Source organism: Cricetulus griseus, chromosome 2, assembly GCF_003668045.3.
Source record: "Cricetulus griseus strain 17A/GY chromosome 2, alternate assembly CriGri-PICRH-1.0, whole genome shotgun sequence".
In the NCBI taxonomy this organism is placed as follows: Eukaryota; Metazoa; Chordata; class Mammalia; order Rodentia; family Cricetidae; genus Cricetulus; species Cricetulus griseus.
This window is the reverse complement of record NC_048595.1, coordinates 442794429-442810122: the sequence shown is the minus strand read 5'-3', so window position 1 is coordinate 442810122 and position 15694 is coordinate 442794429. Positions and strand designations below refer to the sequence as shown.

The 15694-nt window shown below is 45.6% G+C and overlaps 1 protein-coding gene across 2 annotated transcripts in view; it reads right to left on the bottom strand.

Moving 5' to 3' along the window:
- Positions 1–3535: 3535 nt before the first annotated feature.
- Positions 3536–15694, bottom strand: part of Ube2f (ubiquitin conjugating enzyme E2 F (putative)) — a 43360-nt gene continuing 31201 nt past the window's right edge. For both annotated transcript variants that reach the window (XM_027397575.2, XM_027397576.2), the window contains 6 exons: positions 14977–15044; positions 14446–14516; positions 12179–12236; positions 10895–10927; positions 8371–8433; positions 3536–4778 (listed from right to left, as the gene is read on the bottom strand). In XM_027397575.2, the coding sequence (XP_027253376.1) occupies positions 4728–4778; positions 8371–8433; positions 10895–10927; positions 12179–12236; positions 14446–14516; positions 14977–15044 (344 nt within the window). In that variant the 3' untranslated portion in view covers positions 3536–4727. The remainder of the gene's footprint in view (positions 4779–8370; positions 8434–10894; positions 10928–12178; positions 12237–14445; positions 14517–14976; positions 15045–15694) is intronic.

Genomic DNA, 15694 nt, shown 5'->3' with positions numbered 1-15694 from the left:
GCCAAGTGGTCCATCCCGTCTGTTTCTCCAGCTACTGAGCAGGAACCTAGTCTTGGCTGCAACATTCATCTGGAGGGCCTGACTGATCTCCATGTCACTGATCCCACCCTTACCATATGGATTGTCATTTTGGCTTGCTTCCTCCATTGCCTTTCACTTTAGCCTATTTTTTCCCCTGACATTTTTGGTCTAGTCAACATGTTATTTACGGGGAATGGGGGGCCTTAAATTTTTTCAGTCCTACACTTCACTTCTATTCACACTGATAGATAACTCTAGGTGTCCAGGTAAGATTTTGTTGTTCTCTTCCTAGGTACCTCACTCAGGCAAAGCAAACTACACAGACCAGACTAACTCCCTGGTTGGTGGCATATCCTCTCAGTCACTGCCTGGATGGTCAGGGGACTCAGCTTCTGGACAATGCCTGGTACACACTCCATATTCTCTACTTTGCTCAACAGAGAAGAGCTATACACTATATAACTTGCCCAGGTTATTGCAAATGGCCAAGATGAGGCTCCAGGTGTTCATTAGCTCCAAGAGGGACAGGAACACTTAAGGTCAAGTGACATTCCCACCCTGTGTTTCCTGATGGCTGGAAAAGATGGGGCCCCTCACAAGTGCCCATCTTCATGTAACAGCAGTCAGAGCACTTAAGCATATGTGAACTGATGCCGGGCGGTACACACCTTTAATCCCAGCACTTGGGAGGCAGAGGCTGGTGGATCTCTTTGAGTTCGAGGCCAGCCTGGTCTCCAGAGCAAGTGCCAGGATAGGCTCCAAAGCTACACAGAGAAACCCTGTCTTGAAAAACAAAACAAAAAAACCCAACCAAAAAAAGAATTATGTGAACTGGATCTGGGCAGAGCACCAAGAGGAAAGCTGAGACTTGACTGAAAAGACTAGGTATCATCTCAGGACATGATGGTAACTATTTTGAGGCCAGGGATCTCAATGGCTGTTTCCTATAAGACTGGCACAGTGGACAGGGGCCCAGTCACAACAAACTCTGTATGCCAGGTATAGGAGGACTTATTTTTGAAGGACAGGAGAAGCTGTGGGATAGTCAAGGGTGTTTTAGAACCTTTCCTACAGGAGATGTAAAGAATGTGGGAAGACTGCTCCTGTACCCAATGCTTTCCCATGGCATGGACATCATGCTTGTTCTTTTAGTCTACCAACACAACTCTATTACCAGTCTGGCATGCCCACATTGAGGGCAACAGGATTCATGGAATCACTGGACCTTGCCTATGTCCCCAGTCCATTCTAGAACTCTTCACCAGTCCTCCCAGGACATGGCCCTATCTTTTTAGATACTAGTGTAAGGAAAGTTTCTGGAATGGGAGAAAAAGGCTGTTCACCACAGCTCTGCCCAACATGGACCCTAAGTTCCCATAGTTACAGGCGATTTTCAAATTCTTCCTAGCAATGTTACCACACTAAGCACATTTAGAATAGTGGAACTGTAGTAATCTGGATCTCTTAGATGGGATATTTCTAAGTAGGTGAAGGTGAAAATTACCCTGTGACAGACAACGAGGAAGTGCCTACTGGAGACTGCAGCTGCTGGCTTCCAGCCTTCTAATGTTTTAAAATTTACTTTTTTATCAATGTGTGTGAGCATGTGCCATAACACATGTGGCGTCAGCTCTCTCTCCACTTTTCCATGGGTTCCCAGGATCAAACTCAGGTCTCCAGGCTTGTCCACAAGTACCTCTGCCACTGAACTGTCTTGCCAGCCTATTAAATGGTATTTTTACAATAAAAAGTCCTGCTGGCAAGATGGCTCAGTGGTTAACAGCACTGGTGGCTGCTCTTCCAGAGTTCCTTAATTCAATTCCCAGAAAACTCATGGTGGCTCATGATTATCTATATTGGGACCTGATTCCTTTTGGCAAGCAGGAGTCCATGCAGACAGAACACTCAAAATACTTAAAATGAATAAATAAAATATATCTAAACAAATAAACAACAAACATCCTGTTGTCTATTCCACAGGAATCTTGGTGATTTTTAAGGTTTAGAGATTCAACTAAAGGTTAACCAGAACACGACCCTTCAGATTTCACAGGGGAGGAAATGCAATGAGTGGCTTTGGGTTGCTCAGAGCTTTCATCCACACAAGTGAGTGGAGCCAGGGTAAAAGAGTGGTGCTTCCTGGGCAGAAGTTCCACAGAGTACTGTACTGACTGTACAGTACTGACTGCTCTTGCAAGTGCTGACTGTTCAGCAGGAATTAGAGTGTCCGTAAGATTCTCAGTGCTTGCACATGACAGAAAGGGAGGTCACCCACAACCAAAGACCACTCCTTGGGAAACGGTGGGTAAAAACCAAGATGAGCTGGGTGTTGTGGCACATCATCCTAGAACTTAGGAGAGCGAGGCAGAAGGCCAGTTTGCACCACACAAAATTAATAGAAAGCAGAGCAAACAAATGAGCAGGACTGGGAGGAAAAGAGGCACAGCAGTTTACAGCCAAGACCTAGACTTTGCTTAGGTACCCCTGCCTCAGCTCCTTAGAAATATTGCAAAATGAAGGACTTGCTGGGGTGAGGTGTCTAAGGAACAATCAGAGATGTGACCCACCCACAAGTGCTTCCTTCTCTGAGCTCTTGAGAACACACAACTTACATTAAAGTCTGAGCAGCTGTGTCCAGAGCAGAGACAAGACCCAGGAGGCAGAGGTTTGATAGCCACAGTGTATTCAAGTTGCCCAAGAGTTTCCCTTCCTTCCCCAGGCTAGACCACTCCTACCAGTTTTCCAGAGGTCTGGCCCTGCCTCATCACAAGCTTGGGGATCACATTGCCTTGGCAGAACTAAAATTACCAGCTTGTTGGGGTCCCAAAGACTGTTAGAATCCTGTTTTGGCCAGGGTGGGGAGATCAAGAGGCTAGCAGTCTGGAGGTCAGGCACAAGCTACTACTCACTATGAGAGGTGAAGCGAAGGGTTCTGTGAGTTGGGGAGAGAACTATTTCTAAGGGACTTCTACTTAACAGAACAATACAGTATTGGCCACCTGGAAACATCATGTCACAAATTACCTGACCTCTAATAAAATGCTACTGTATAATGCCCTGAGTTAGCACCATTCTCAGTGCAGCCCGAGGCAGGCTGGTCTCCCACACTGGGCACACATATGCCTATCAGAATGACAGGGACTAGTTGTCATTTCTTCCACTGGAAGCATCCCTGTGAGGAAGTCCTATCTTTGATGCTAGGCACCTTGTTATCTGGGCAACAAGAGTGCCAACAAATACATGATGGCTCTAGTGCCTGGCTGCTGAGTACCCAGTGACACCATTCTCCCAGGCTTTGAGAGGAGGATGCTGGGGCTCCTGGATACTGGGGTACTACCATTCAGTCTGTTGGGCCCCATCATGCCTGTTCTGTTCATCTAGGTATGTGACCTGCCAGATGAGGCCACCCCTTGTGGCTAACTGGCACAATTCATGATGCCAAGTGGGAAGGAAGACTAACCTTGCAAAGCACACCAAACCCAGAGGATGACAGGCAGGAAACTGACAGTGTGAATGCTAGACAGGCAATGAAACCAGACATGCATTTATTTTGCATTAGATCTCACTGGTTTAAACTCCTAAAGCTGAATAAATCCACCAGTCTCTCTACAGGGCGGAACCTGAAGTGCTCTACCCTGCTGCTGCTCCTGCCGCCTAATCTGCCAAGGCCTATGAGACTCCCCTTCTAGAGCTTGGAACCACAGGCAAGTCGGAGGACAGTCACAGTGCAGTCTTGGCAGCACTGAGACTGAGCTGATTCCCCGGGCACTTCCTTTTGCTGGACAGCAAAGACAGAGCTCTGTTAAGGAAGCCCTGGCTCATGCTATGACAACTGCAGAGTCAGCCACTGCCCTTGCTTAGGAAGCCCAGCCTGCTGTGTCTGGGTAGCCTGTGAGGGAAGCCTCCCTGCCTTTGGTTTTGGTCTTCCAGGTCTAGGTTTTAAGTCTCCAAAACATCCTTGTCACATGTGGGCCTGAAGGAAGAGCTGATGACTAGGAGCCAGATTCCTGCTGCATCTGGAGAAACTGAGTAATGTGCCTTTCATGGTCTCTTTGTATTTCTCTTCAAGAGTTGCTTGACCCAATATCTTTGTGTCTGCTCTGTACAATGAAAATACAAACTAAATGAGAATAGAAAAAATAATTAAAGCATCAAATTGTACAAATTACAAATCTGTTCCAAAATATACTTACATTAAATAAAATACGCATTTCAGTAAGATCTACAGTGAATGACTATGCATTCTGGGAAGCTTCACATCTAGGCAGGGCCAACATTCGTGGAAGAAGCTAAGAGAATGTGCATCCAATCACAGTTTATAGCGGGTTTCTTATTGCCAATCTGCCAGTCACACCGAACATGTCATTACATCACTTGTGCAGGACACCGATTTTGTTGGGGGGAAGGGAAGCAAGCGCTATCCTCAATGGTGAGTTCATTACAACTTCGGAGGAATCCCACAGCCTAGACAGCAGAGTTTCAGTAAACATGTTAAGGGAAGCAGACAACGCTCTCGAGGCCCAGACACATTTTCTTGCTGTATTGTGTAGTCAGGAGGATGGTCTTCTTCAGGACAACATGGTCGCAAGACTAGGACAATCCCAAGGGGCTGACAGGGAGTATGAGGATGGGGAGGAGGGCTACCTCGAGCTGCTTCACATCAGAGACAACTGTGACAGTCCTCAGACCTGCAATCTCTCCTCTTATCATCTGGCATAGCGTTTGATGTATTCATCCACTTTGTCACGGAAATCCTCCTGCAGAGGGTGAAGATACAGCAGAGAAGAGTGAGAGAGCAAAGTGACACTTCAGGAACACAGAAAATCTCCCCCAGAGTGAAGGACCCTGTGGAGAAGTCTGGCTTCATATCACCAATGGTGCCATCTCTCCATGACCCAAGTGCAAACTGTGAAGGAAACAGTGCAGTGTGTTGGGACAGGCACAGCACAGGTCAGAACAGTGGAGATTCTAAAGGTACCTCACACCACACCCTCACTTGTGCCAATAGGAACATCAAGTCTGGAAAAGCATGTTCACGCTCCCAATGCCAGCACTTCTGCAAGCAGTATGAGTCACCTCACTGCTCTTTTGCTGGGAGGCCCTGCTGGTCAGAGGTTGCAGTCTATCTTGGCCTGGCAGCTCTCTCTGAGCTCAGCAACATTCCCTCCTCCTATTCTCTACCTGACCTTATTTGGAGACTGCCTCTAGGCCTGGACACAGTTCCCTGCAGAAGCTTTCCCTAGGGGCTAAGAGCATTATGCTTCCACAGACAATAACTAAGACTTGTACTAGGAGCTTTACAATAGGAGTGTGCTTTTTAATATAAATTAGGTGACTTCCCCAGCTACTGTACCCAATCCTGTCTCCTATACTCTGGAATAAAGCTGAGCTGACTCAAGTTATCTCTCCGAGGGCTATCTCCATTGTATTCACAGGCTGGACAAGGCCCTGCTTGCCACTTCTGCCCCCTTGACTCCCATGACCCAGTGGGGACCATGGGAGAGGAGGGGACCCACACTCTTACACAGATCTTTGTTTCTAGATCCATCTTCCCAGAGTAACTTCCCAGGGCCTTGCTGTCCATTAAAATGTGCTTACCTTCACAGTCCCACCCTCCCTGGAGGAAAGGCAAGTAGGCCACAGAGTTTACCATTCTTTCATGTCAAGAAACAATGGCCACTGGGCTCCTTGGATGACTTACTCAAGTCAGTCTGAGTGGGAAAGTCTTCCTTCTGAGATTTGGGCCACTACCCTAGGTTTTCCCTAGTCTGTTCTCTAAAAGGTTAGGAGCCAAATTCCATGGGACTGAAGCTCTCAATCAGCTTACTCTAACAATTCAGCTATAGGCCACTGCTGTTCCTACTGCACAGCTATAAGCTTGTGTTTCCCAAGTAAGTCCTGAAGCATGGAGGGTTCCCCTGCCTGTTCTCCACAGAATTGAGCAGAATAAAGGCAAAGAAAGGCCTGGCACGCCCAGAGGGCCTGCTGTGCTCTCTTAAATTTATGCCTCCATCCAACTGCCTCTCTGCCATGGGGCCCTACCTGGCTGGCTCTGTCAGGCCCCTGCTACATGCTGAACTAGAAAAATCATTCTTTCAAGGCCAGGCATGTTCTCAGTTTGAACACTATGGAGAAGTCAGGGACTTGCCCCCAGTCTAAGCAGTGATCTGACTCTAGGTGACTGTGCTGCTGTCTCCCCACACCTGTGCACAGAGCTGTGTGCAAAGTTCCCACACTGGCCATTCACTCAAAATACAGGAATTTGGGGAGGGCTGTGCAGAAACTCCAAAATGTCTTCTAGATCCCTTCTAGTTTCCAGAAATCACCTTAGAACGTGGAATGGAGTCCATCCTACCCATGCCCATCTTTAGTGCAGGACAAAAGACTTCTCTTCCATCTTGGCTCCTTCTGTTCTGTTCATTTCAGAGCAAATCCAGTGCCAGACCCACAGGAGGCCTCCTACTGCAGTTCCTGCTGCCTCTAACTTCCTCTTTCATTTTTAAGAACATTAGACTTTAGAATGAAGATTATGCATGCTGGAACCCAAGAGTATAGCCCCCTGACTAATTAAAGTGCGTACAACCAGTTGGAGGAGGTAATAAAGTGAGGATACACAATAAATAGTGGTCACCAAAGGATCAGAGAGCCTTCCTAGTCAGGTATGGCAGCATGTGCCTACAGTCTTAGCTAGTTTCGAAGTAGAGGCAGGAGGATATCGTCAGCTCAGGACTTAAGGCCATCCTGGCAAGACCTCATTTCTAATAAAAGGAAATAGGGATTTAGGAATGTTTGCCTAGAATGTACAAGGCCCCAGGTTCAGACCCTAGCATTGCAAAATGAATGAATGAACAAACAAATCTCAGGAATGAACAAACAAATCTCAGCCATGAGTGGTGATGCTCGCCTTTAATCCTAGCACTCAGGAGGCAGAGGCGGCGGATCTCTGAGTGTGAACCCAGCCTGGTCTACACAGAGAGTTCTAGGCCAGCCAGGGCTACATAGTGAGACTTTATCTCAAACAATTAAGCAAATTAAGTAGATAAATAACAGGGAGAGCCTCTTCGTTGCTTACTGAGGCCAAACACCTTGAGCCATCTCAGCCCAGGTCATACTAGATGCTTCTCTATATTCCTGCTCAGGATACATGTGACTGCTTCTGGTCCTTAGTAGGAATCTCTTGAGCAGTCAGTCATTCCAGGTACCTTTCCCTAACAGTGCTCCGTCCCTTGTCTTCCCTGAGGTTCTGATGCTCCGATTCATGGACCAACACATAGGCCCCACAGCGCAGCCACAAGAGCAGTGATAGAAACTAATTGGCTTGGTACACTTAAGCTGGCTCCTTCTCAGGGAGCTTGGATATTTGATTAATAGGCTTGTTTATCAGAAGTACTTCACACCCATCTGAAGTAGGCAAGACAGAAAGTGCTTGATGGACAAAACAAAGTTCTGTCCCTGCATGTGCAAATGACTAGCTAGAGTCAGGCCCTCAGCAGGCACATCAGAAAAAAATTTTTTTAAATGCAAACATTCTTCTGTGAGAATGGCTCAAAAATAAAAGCAAACTATTCAGAGGTACAAAGCAAGCACACTGCCACACTTGATCTACCAAGACGCTTACAAAGCAGAGTGCAGCAGCGGCCTTCCCAGGCAGTGTACAGTGAAATACACCAACCTATATAGGCATGGACTTGTGCCCTGATGAGACTCAAAGATAAACAACCAGCCCACTAATCAAATTAAGGACACATGATATCTTTGATCCAGATATCTGGTTATAGGACTAAACCAATTATCAGTATATTTAAGGATGCAGTATGTTTACTGACTTGCTGCTTATAGCAGGGAAACATCCTGTGGGGAAAAATTTCCTAGGAAGGAGCTTTTGATCTGATCAGAAAGAAAAAACAAAATAATGAAGAATAAGTGTAATGGACAAGAGTCCATATTTTGGGTAAAAGCAAACATACATGATCTCAGTAAAGGGTGTAGAAAAAGGCAGGTGGCTTGATGTGACCCATCCTTCCTCCCATGTCCCTCAACCACTGTGGTAAGGTTTTGCTATTGTTCTGCAGTGCTAGGCAAGTACTAGGCTCACAAAGTTTTACCCCAGCTCTACCTTATTGCTGATGAGGTAATGTGCCTGTTGTATTAATCATACTGAAATTTTACTATGATTTTACCTGTAATAAAAGCCACTTTTCACTATGAGCAAACCCCACATTTACTGCAACATAAATAAACTGCTTTAAATGGCTGCCCCACACCCACCATTTATGTCCTCACTTACCCAATTGAGAGTCTCCTTTTACCTAATGTGTCTACCTAGAAACAGCCCGTTTGCCAGCTCACCTTGTCTCGTAAATGATGTTCAGCAGCTTCAATATTCAGTGGATCATCAAAATTCAAAAGATCCTTAAAAAGAAAGCAACTCATAATGAGTGTGGGGAAGAATCTGCTTTCCCACTGCAGCACCTCTTCACTTTACAGAGAGTCTTGGGAGTCAGTAACTGGCACAGCAACCTAGAGAGTACTCCAAGCACTCCAAATCCCTCACTGCAGTGTCAAGGATGGAGGCAGTTTTCAAAATGCTGTTGAGAGTTGAGCAAAAGTCAAGGGTATGTTTATATACAATTATCCCCACTCTGAAGAACTGGAGAAGATAGCAATCACTGGTGAAGGCAACTATTCTCTTAAAAACTTTTAAAATTTTATGTGTATGAGTGTTTTGCCTGGTTCTTTCTTGCCTGTGGGGGTACATGTGGGGAATAGATATGTCTAGAGGCCAGGGATCTCAGGGATCACTCCTTAGGAGCCTCCCACCTTGTCTTTTTGAGATAGGGTTTCTTACTGGGACCTGGAACTCACTAAGTAGGCTAAGATGACTGGCCAGAAAGCCCCAGCAATCCTCCTATCTCCACATCTCCAGTGCTGGGATAACAAGCACAAACCATTATGCCCAACTGTTTTACATCAGTTCTTTGAACTGAACTCAGGTTCTGATGCATGTACAGCAAGCACTTTACTGTTTCAGCTATCTCTCTAGCCCCACTGTTTTCTTTCTTGTGGTACTTAAAAAGTGTTTATTATATCATGTATGAGACAGTGTATGCACACATGTGCATGTGTTTAAAGGATAACTTTTGAGAAATAGTGGGTGCTGAGGATTTAACTCAGATCATCAAGCTAGCGCCTCTATCGGCTAAGCCATCTCACTGGCTTTCTTTTCTTTTCTTTCCTTTTCTTTGAGACAGGGTCTCTGGCTAGCCTCAATTCACTATCTAGACCAGGCTGGCCTCAAACTCAAAGAGATCCATCTGCCTCGGTAGCCCAAGTGCTAGAACCAACACCACCACACCCAGCTCCATTTCCTTTCAAAAGCAGTAGTTTCTTTCTCTCTCCAGCTTTAATATCTAAGGCATCTCCTCAGTATACAGAAGTTTCTCTTCTCTGACCCTGCCTAATATTCTTATTTTTTTTCTGACTTTCCAAACTCATTAAAAAATCAACATGGAACACTATCTGGTATCCCCAAACTGAGGGGAGCACAGACTCTTTCTACCTCTCAATCAATACACAGTCCTCTTGAAAATCAGCCCAGATAGACTGTTCATATGGTGAGTCACTGCTTTTTAAAGAGCACCTGAAATGGTATATTACAGACAACCATATTCCTCTGCAGGAACATTACCTGCAGTACAGCGTTCCTAACAAGGAAAAAATGTAACTGTGAATATGAAAATATCAAGTGAGGTATGTGGTACATGTTAATTACACGACACAGGAAGCTGAGGAAGGAGGACTGACATGAGTTCATGGCTTGCCTGAATGATATACTAGGTCAAGACCTACAGAGTGAGATCTCATCCCAAAACAAAAAGAAAATATTGTGCTAGCCAACACCCCCCCACACACACACCCCACACCCACACACACATACCCACACACCCACACCCACACCCACACCCACACACCCCGCACACACACGCGTTTGGCAACTGGGCAGACAAAGATGCACTCCAAAGCTCTGTCAGGGTTGAGAAAAGTGACAGCAGAAGGCCTGGTTAGCTGCTGTCCTCATTGGCTCACAGTTAAACTGAAAACACAAAGGATCAACAGACAGTGACGCCCAGAGGGAGGGGCTGAAGAGAAGCTCTGGCTGCTCTTCCAGAGGACCCTGGTTTGATTTCCATACCCACATAGTGGCTCCCAACCAGCTGTAGCCTCAGTCCTACAGAATTCAACATCCTCTTTTGGCCTCTGTGGACACATGACACACATGAAGTGCATAGACACAGATACAGGCAAAATACCCAAACACATAAAGATTAGTAAATCCTTTTAAAAGGCAGTAAAACCCACCTGCTGGCAAAATTTTTAATTAGGCTCTGGGGTTACACTTTGTTATGTCACCAAAGAAGCCGGGCCCCACATCAAAATGATTGAGCACACTGGAAAAACTAAGTGGTAGAATCCAGGCCTGGCCCAAAGGTAGTGTCTTCACAGGGAGACAGGGAGAGCCTGAAATGCCTGTACATGTGGCTTCTCTGTAAGTGTGAGCTGCCCAGAAACATTGCAACACTGGGCAGGGCCTCATAGGTTAGTAGAAGTTCTGCTATTTGTCCTTTTGTGGATGATTGAATACAAGCATGCTGTGCCACAGATGACAGGAGGAGGAGCAGATATGCTCTAGAAGGCAGAAAAATCTCCAAATATGTCATTCTGAGGCCCCCTAAGTTCCTGTGTCACGGTGCAAAATTTGGTCATAAAATGGAAAGGAAGGGTGGCTTCTAAGACTGCACACTTTTTAAGCTTGTGTTTCAAACCAACAACCAGAAAAGCAAGAAAAGGGAGGGGTATTTAATAATATACTTACAGTAAATAATGAGTTTAATCCCCAAACAACATCCTGAAAGAGAAAAGAAAACAATCCTCAGGCTTTTATCTACTAAGTCTTTTAAACATGTAACCAAGAAATATGCATTGTATGCTATCAAATACCCGTCATAGTGCTTTTCTCAAGACTGAAAACAGGAACCCTTTCTTCAAGTCTTACCTCTGACCACCTTTATAACTGCTTTCCATGCTCAGAAAGATGCTACAGACCAGACTTCTGAAATTTACCTTAACAACAAAGCCTGATGCTTTGTACAATTACTGCCTCTTAGGGTTGGGTGACAAACTACTCACTACATCTTCTTAATCTTCTTTAGAATTAAGGGAGACCCATACCTTCCAAATTCACTAATTCCCACTGTGATAACACTAAAAACCACCGTTTATCTATATTCACAGATTTGATCTTCAGATGGGAGCCATGACAATCACAGATTCAACTCCAAAGTCTTGTTCTTTTAAGCTGATTCTCAGGAACATCCCATAGTATGTGCTAGTGGAAATTTTATTTACTGTTCCCTGCTTTCTCCCACCTATATGTCGTGGCACATCTGACCTTCTGGTGTGAGTTGGCTAGTGACTGGCACTGGAGCTGAAGATAAGTATTAATCCTGTAATAAGGGTTAGGCACTTGACTGGCAGCAGGCTACTGCCCCAAGCAGTAGAGACACTACAGAGGAAATGGCAGCCATCCCAGAGTCTTATAAAAGGAGCAGATGTAGTGAGTGGCGAGCTGGAGGAGACTACCTCTAGGTAATGGGACATCTGGCAGAGCTAACTCCAGAGGACAGGACATGGGGAAAGACAGGGTGCTCCATGTGTCAGACCACAGTCGAAGAGGAAACAGGGTGTAACTGCATTAAGTCTACACATTCTGACACAGATAAGGGTCAAACTGTTTTCCTGTACTTCCCTCCCCTATGGAGGCTATTCAGTAATATACCCAGCATTTCACAATCTTTCTGACTTACTTCCTAGTAATCTTCTCACTTTGAGGTTTCCAGATACCCAGAAAGGATCAAGATAGCTCCACTGAATGAACAAGACCACTATGCTTTCTCTTGTGGTTCTGAAACCTGCAGTCTGACTCTTTCAATGGAGCGGTGCTGGTCAACAAGGACTCTGATCCGATTAGGATTGGCTAAAGCAATACTTGGTGGAGCAGACCCAAAAGGTGTGTGGTGGGGATTGGAGGGAATAAGGGTGCATTTCTTACAGGAGGGGTTGGTTGCCAGAGGACTACAGAAGAAATGCTGACTCTTACCTTCAATGTCCTAGTGGGAGCCCAGCCAGTGCCATCAATTGAATGTTCTCTTAGTAAACTGAAAGAGAGAAACATGTTAATGAAGAGCTGAAGCTATTTACCATAAAGAAATGAACTATCTCTTCTTGGCTGTTCAGTCTTCTGTCCTACTGAGGACAGCTTTCACCTTCAAAGTTGTATTTCAGTTACAATGTCTCCTGTTATTTTGTCGATTGAATGTATACATATTAATCCTTCACATGAAATTCTATGCAACGGAAAAGGTTTTGTTTTTGTTTTTGTTTTTAAGACAGTGTCTCAGATGTAGTCCTAGCTTGCCTGGAACTCACTATATACTCCAGGCTGACTCAAGCTTGTGTCAGTTCTTCTATCTCTGCCATCTGAGTGCTTGGGTTATAGAGATGTGCCACCAAACCAATCAAAAAAGCATTATTAAAACAGCATGCACACACAAAAAAAGTTGTTTAGTCAGCAGGAACAGTGACAGCAAACAAAAATGATAGAGGGCTAGAGTCTTTATCAGGCATAATCCAAAACTTAATTACTCAAAAAGGGGGAACTATTTTATCTGTGAAAGAAGGAGCCATTTGCTCAAAGTATATAGCATCTACACCCTCCAATGCTGAGGCTGGGTCTCTCTTCTCTCCCACACACCCCAGCCTGTAGCAAGCCACAACCTCATGGTGGTCCTGCATGTTTGCTGGTGGCCAGTGCAGCTGAGCACCTCATAGGCTGATGAATTCAGTCCTCCTGTAATCTGAGCCCTCTGTCCAGTGTCAGTGCTTTCAAAATGAATACTTACATACAAGAATAGTAAGTAGTGCAGGGATCCTCTTTCAATTCTATGTTTATGGCTTATTATTATTTGTTTTGTTTTGAGACAGGGTCTCAATATGAAGTCCTTGCTGGCCTGGAACTCAAGAGATCCAAAAGGCATGTACCACCACATCTGACAGTATTTTTAAAGCTTTGGCATGGGTTGATGGCACTGACTGCATTTCTCAGACAAAAAAAAGATCAGACAAGAAGCATCCAGGTATAGTTTATCTTCCTTACCCAGTGGCTAATGCTGACTGAGAGAATAGAGAAAGAGAAGCATGCTAAGAACAGCCTCAGATCCCAACACTTTACAACTAACATGAGAAGCCTGCTTCCTAGGGCAGCTGAACATGAGACAGTGCCTTGATAGCCTCCCCAAGTCCTCCTGTGAGAGAGGATCTGCATGACTGCAGTTGGCCTGGACCACACTGTAACACAAATTGGAATAGGCCTTGATAATAAAAACCTCAAGTCAGATATTAGAGGGGGGAAAGCTGAAAGATCAGAGAAGTGAGGCAGCCAGCCACTCAGATGGCTTCAGACTAACTGCTGCTCAAATTGCCTAGCCTGCAATGAGCTCCTGTCTCCTCCCGCCTTATATTCCTCTTTCCACCCAACCATATGCCTTCCTGTCTCCATCTCCTTAGTGCTAGGATTAAAGGCCTGTGATGCCAAGTGCTGGGATCACCTTTGTGTGAGCTCTGTTTCTCTCTTAGACTAGATCAATTTTGTGAAGTCCAGGGTGGCCTTGAACTAACAGAGATCCTTCTGCCTATGTCTCCTGAGTCCTGGGATCAAAGGCATGTGCCACCACTGCCTGGCCTCTATGGCTAACTAGTGTGGCTAGCTTTGCACTCTGATCTTCAGGCAAGTTTTATTTGTTAGATCATAAACAAAACATCACCACACCAGACAGCCACCATTAACACCCTGGAGTACTAAAACAAGGGTCCAAACAGATTTAAAAAAAAAAAAAAAAAAAAGGGCTCAAATGCTCTGTCCACTATGAAAAGAAGTAGCTCCTCCAGTTCTTTTCCTCAGAGACCAGTGACCTTCCAGGACAGTGGGAACTGCTAAGCCTTGATCTTGTGCCACTGTGAGAGTAGGACACAGTCTATAGCTGAAGAGACACAGGGAAGCTACCTACTCTGAAAGGGCCATTCTGGAAAGTATCTTCAGTGCAAGTGTTTGCTGAGGTCACTGACGCTAGGCTCCTAGTTTCTCTTTCCTCGCCACTACCCTCCTTGTTAGTTAACATCAGCCATAAATTGGGACTGTTGTTCACTAAAGGAGGCAGAAACAAAGAACATCATACTGCACAGTGAGGGCCCTGGCAATAATAATGAGCTACTTCAGTTTGGTCCAGGCATAACTGTAACCAAGAGATCCCCTTACAAGAGTGCATTTGAAGAGGCTCACACATGTACAGAAGGGAGGAAGATACTTACCTTAGACATATTTCCCCTGTTTCCGTGATGTTGGGGTGCCAGATTTTAGTCAAGCATTTCACCCTGGGAGGCTGCAACACAGAGAGGTCACAAATCTCTCCAGTCCACACCTGCAATGTGTGTGAGTGTATGTGCACACGTGTGCTCGTACACACACACACACACACACACACACACACACACACCCCACCCCACCCCTCAGTCTCAAACTCCAACCAGGAGCCTAACTTGCTATGCCTAAGTCACAGACCCACACCTGACCATTGCTGCTCCGGACACAGCAAATCAGTCTAAAAACGTGTGCCCCCTCTCCATTTAAATTCCCATGAAACAGACGGGCAGTACACCTGCACAAAGAACACCTGCTGGACAAATGAGTTTCTGTACTGAAACTCTCATACTGCTGCTAATCCACAAGAGAAACACAAATGTGTTTGTGTTGAGAGCATGACTCCCAAGCCAGTGTCCCCCATGTCTCCATGCCTTATCCCTGGTATATGTGGGGGTGAGGGTTAGGCATATGTTACTCACCACCATGTTGTAGGCATCAGGAACTTCAGTTTCAAACTGAAATTTTCCACCCTGGTAGTAACCCTCATCTATTAAAAACACAAAACAAAACAAAAAAATCTTTAAATTAAAAAAAAAAAAGGAAACAAAAGCAAACACGAAGTTAGGATACGGCAAACACAGAATGAAGAGGTTAAAAATAGGACCACAGAGTCCCCAGGTTCCTTCAGCAAAGCTGCACACTGCAGAGCTTTGTCCTGTCCTAACACTGCCACTATTACTACCTGCTCCAGGGGAAAGGTGCCCTCAGAGAAGGACAGGGTATTCTTCAGGAAGACTGGCTCTTTTTGCAGGGCACCACAGCTAGTGTGACCCTCTTAGGCCATCTCCTGCCTGTGTGAGCTCCCTCTTTCCTGGCCAGCTCCCAGACTCCCAATGAGGACGCCATTTCCATGGGGAGGCTGATGAGATCTGACTGCTGGTTTCCAAGCGAATGTGCACGACTTCCAATCACTCAGCACGAGCCTACTCAGCACCCATTCCCTGCTAGCAGGCTCAGGACTCAGCAGTGTGAACTGGAGTTATAACCACTGCCTTAGTGAGTACTTGGAGAGGCTTCTAGGAGAGAACAGGCCCTTAGGAAATGGGTGCTGGCAAGAACCCAGGAGGGATGTCTACAGATACCACAGCACACAGTCTCTCTTGCCTACTTGGACCCAACCCAGCTTCAAGGGGCTGC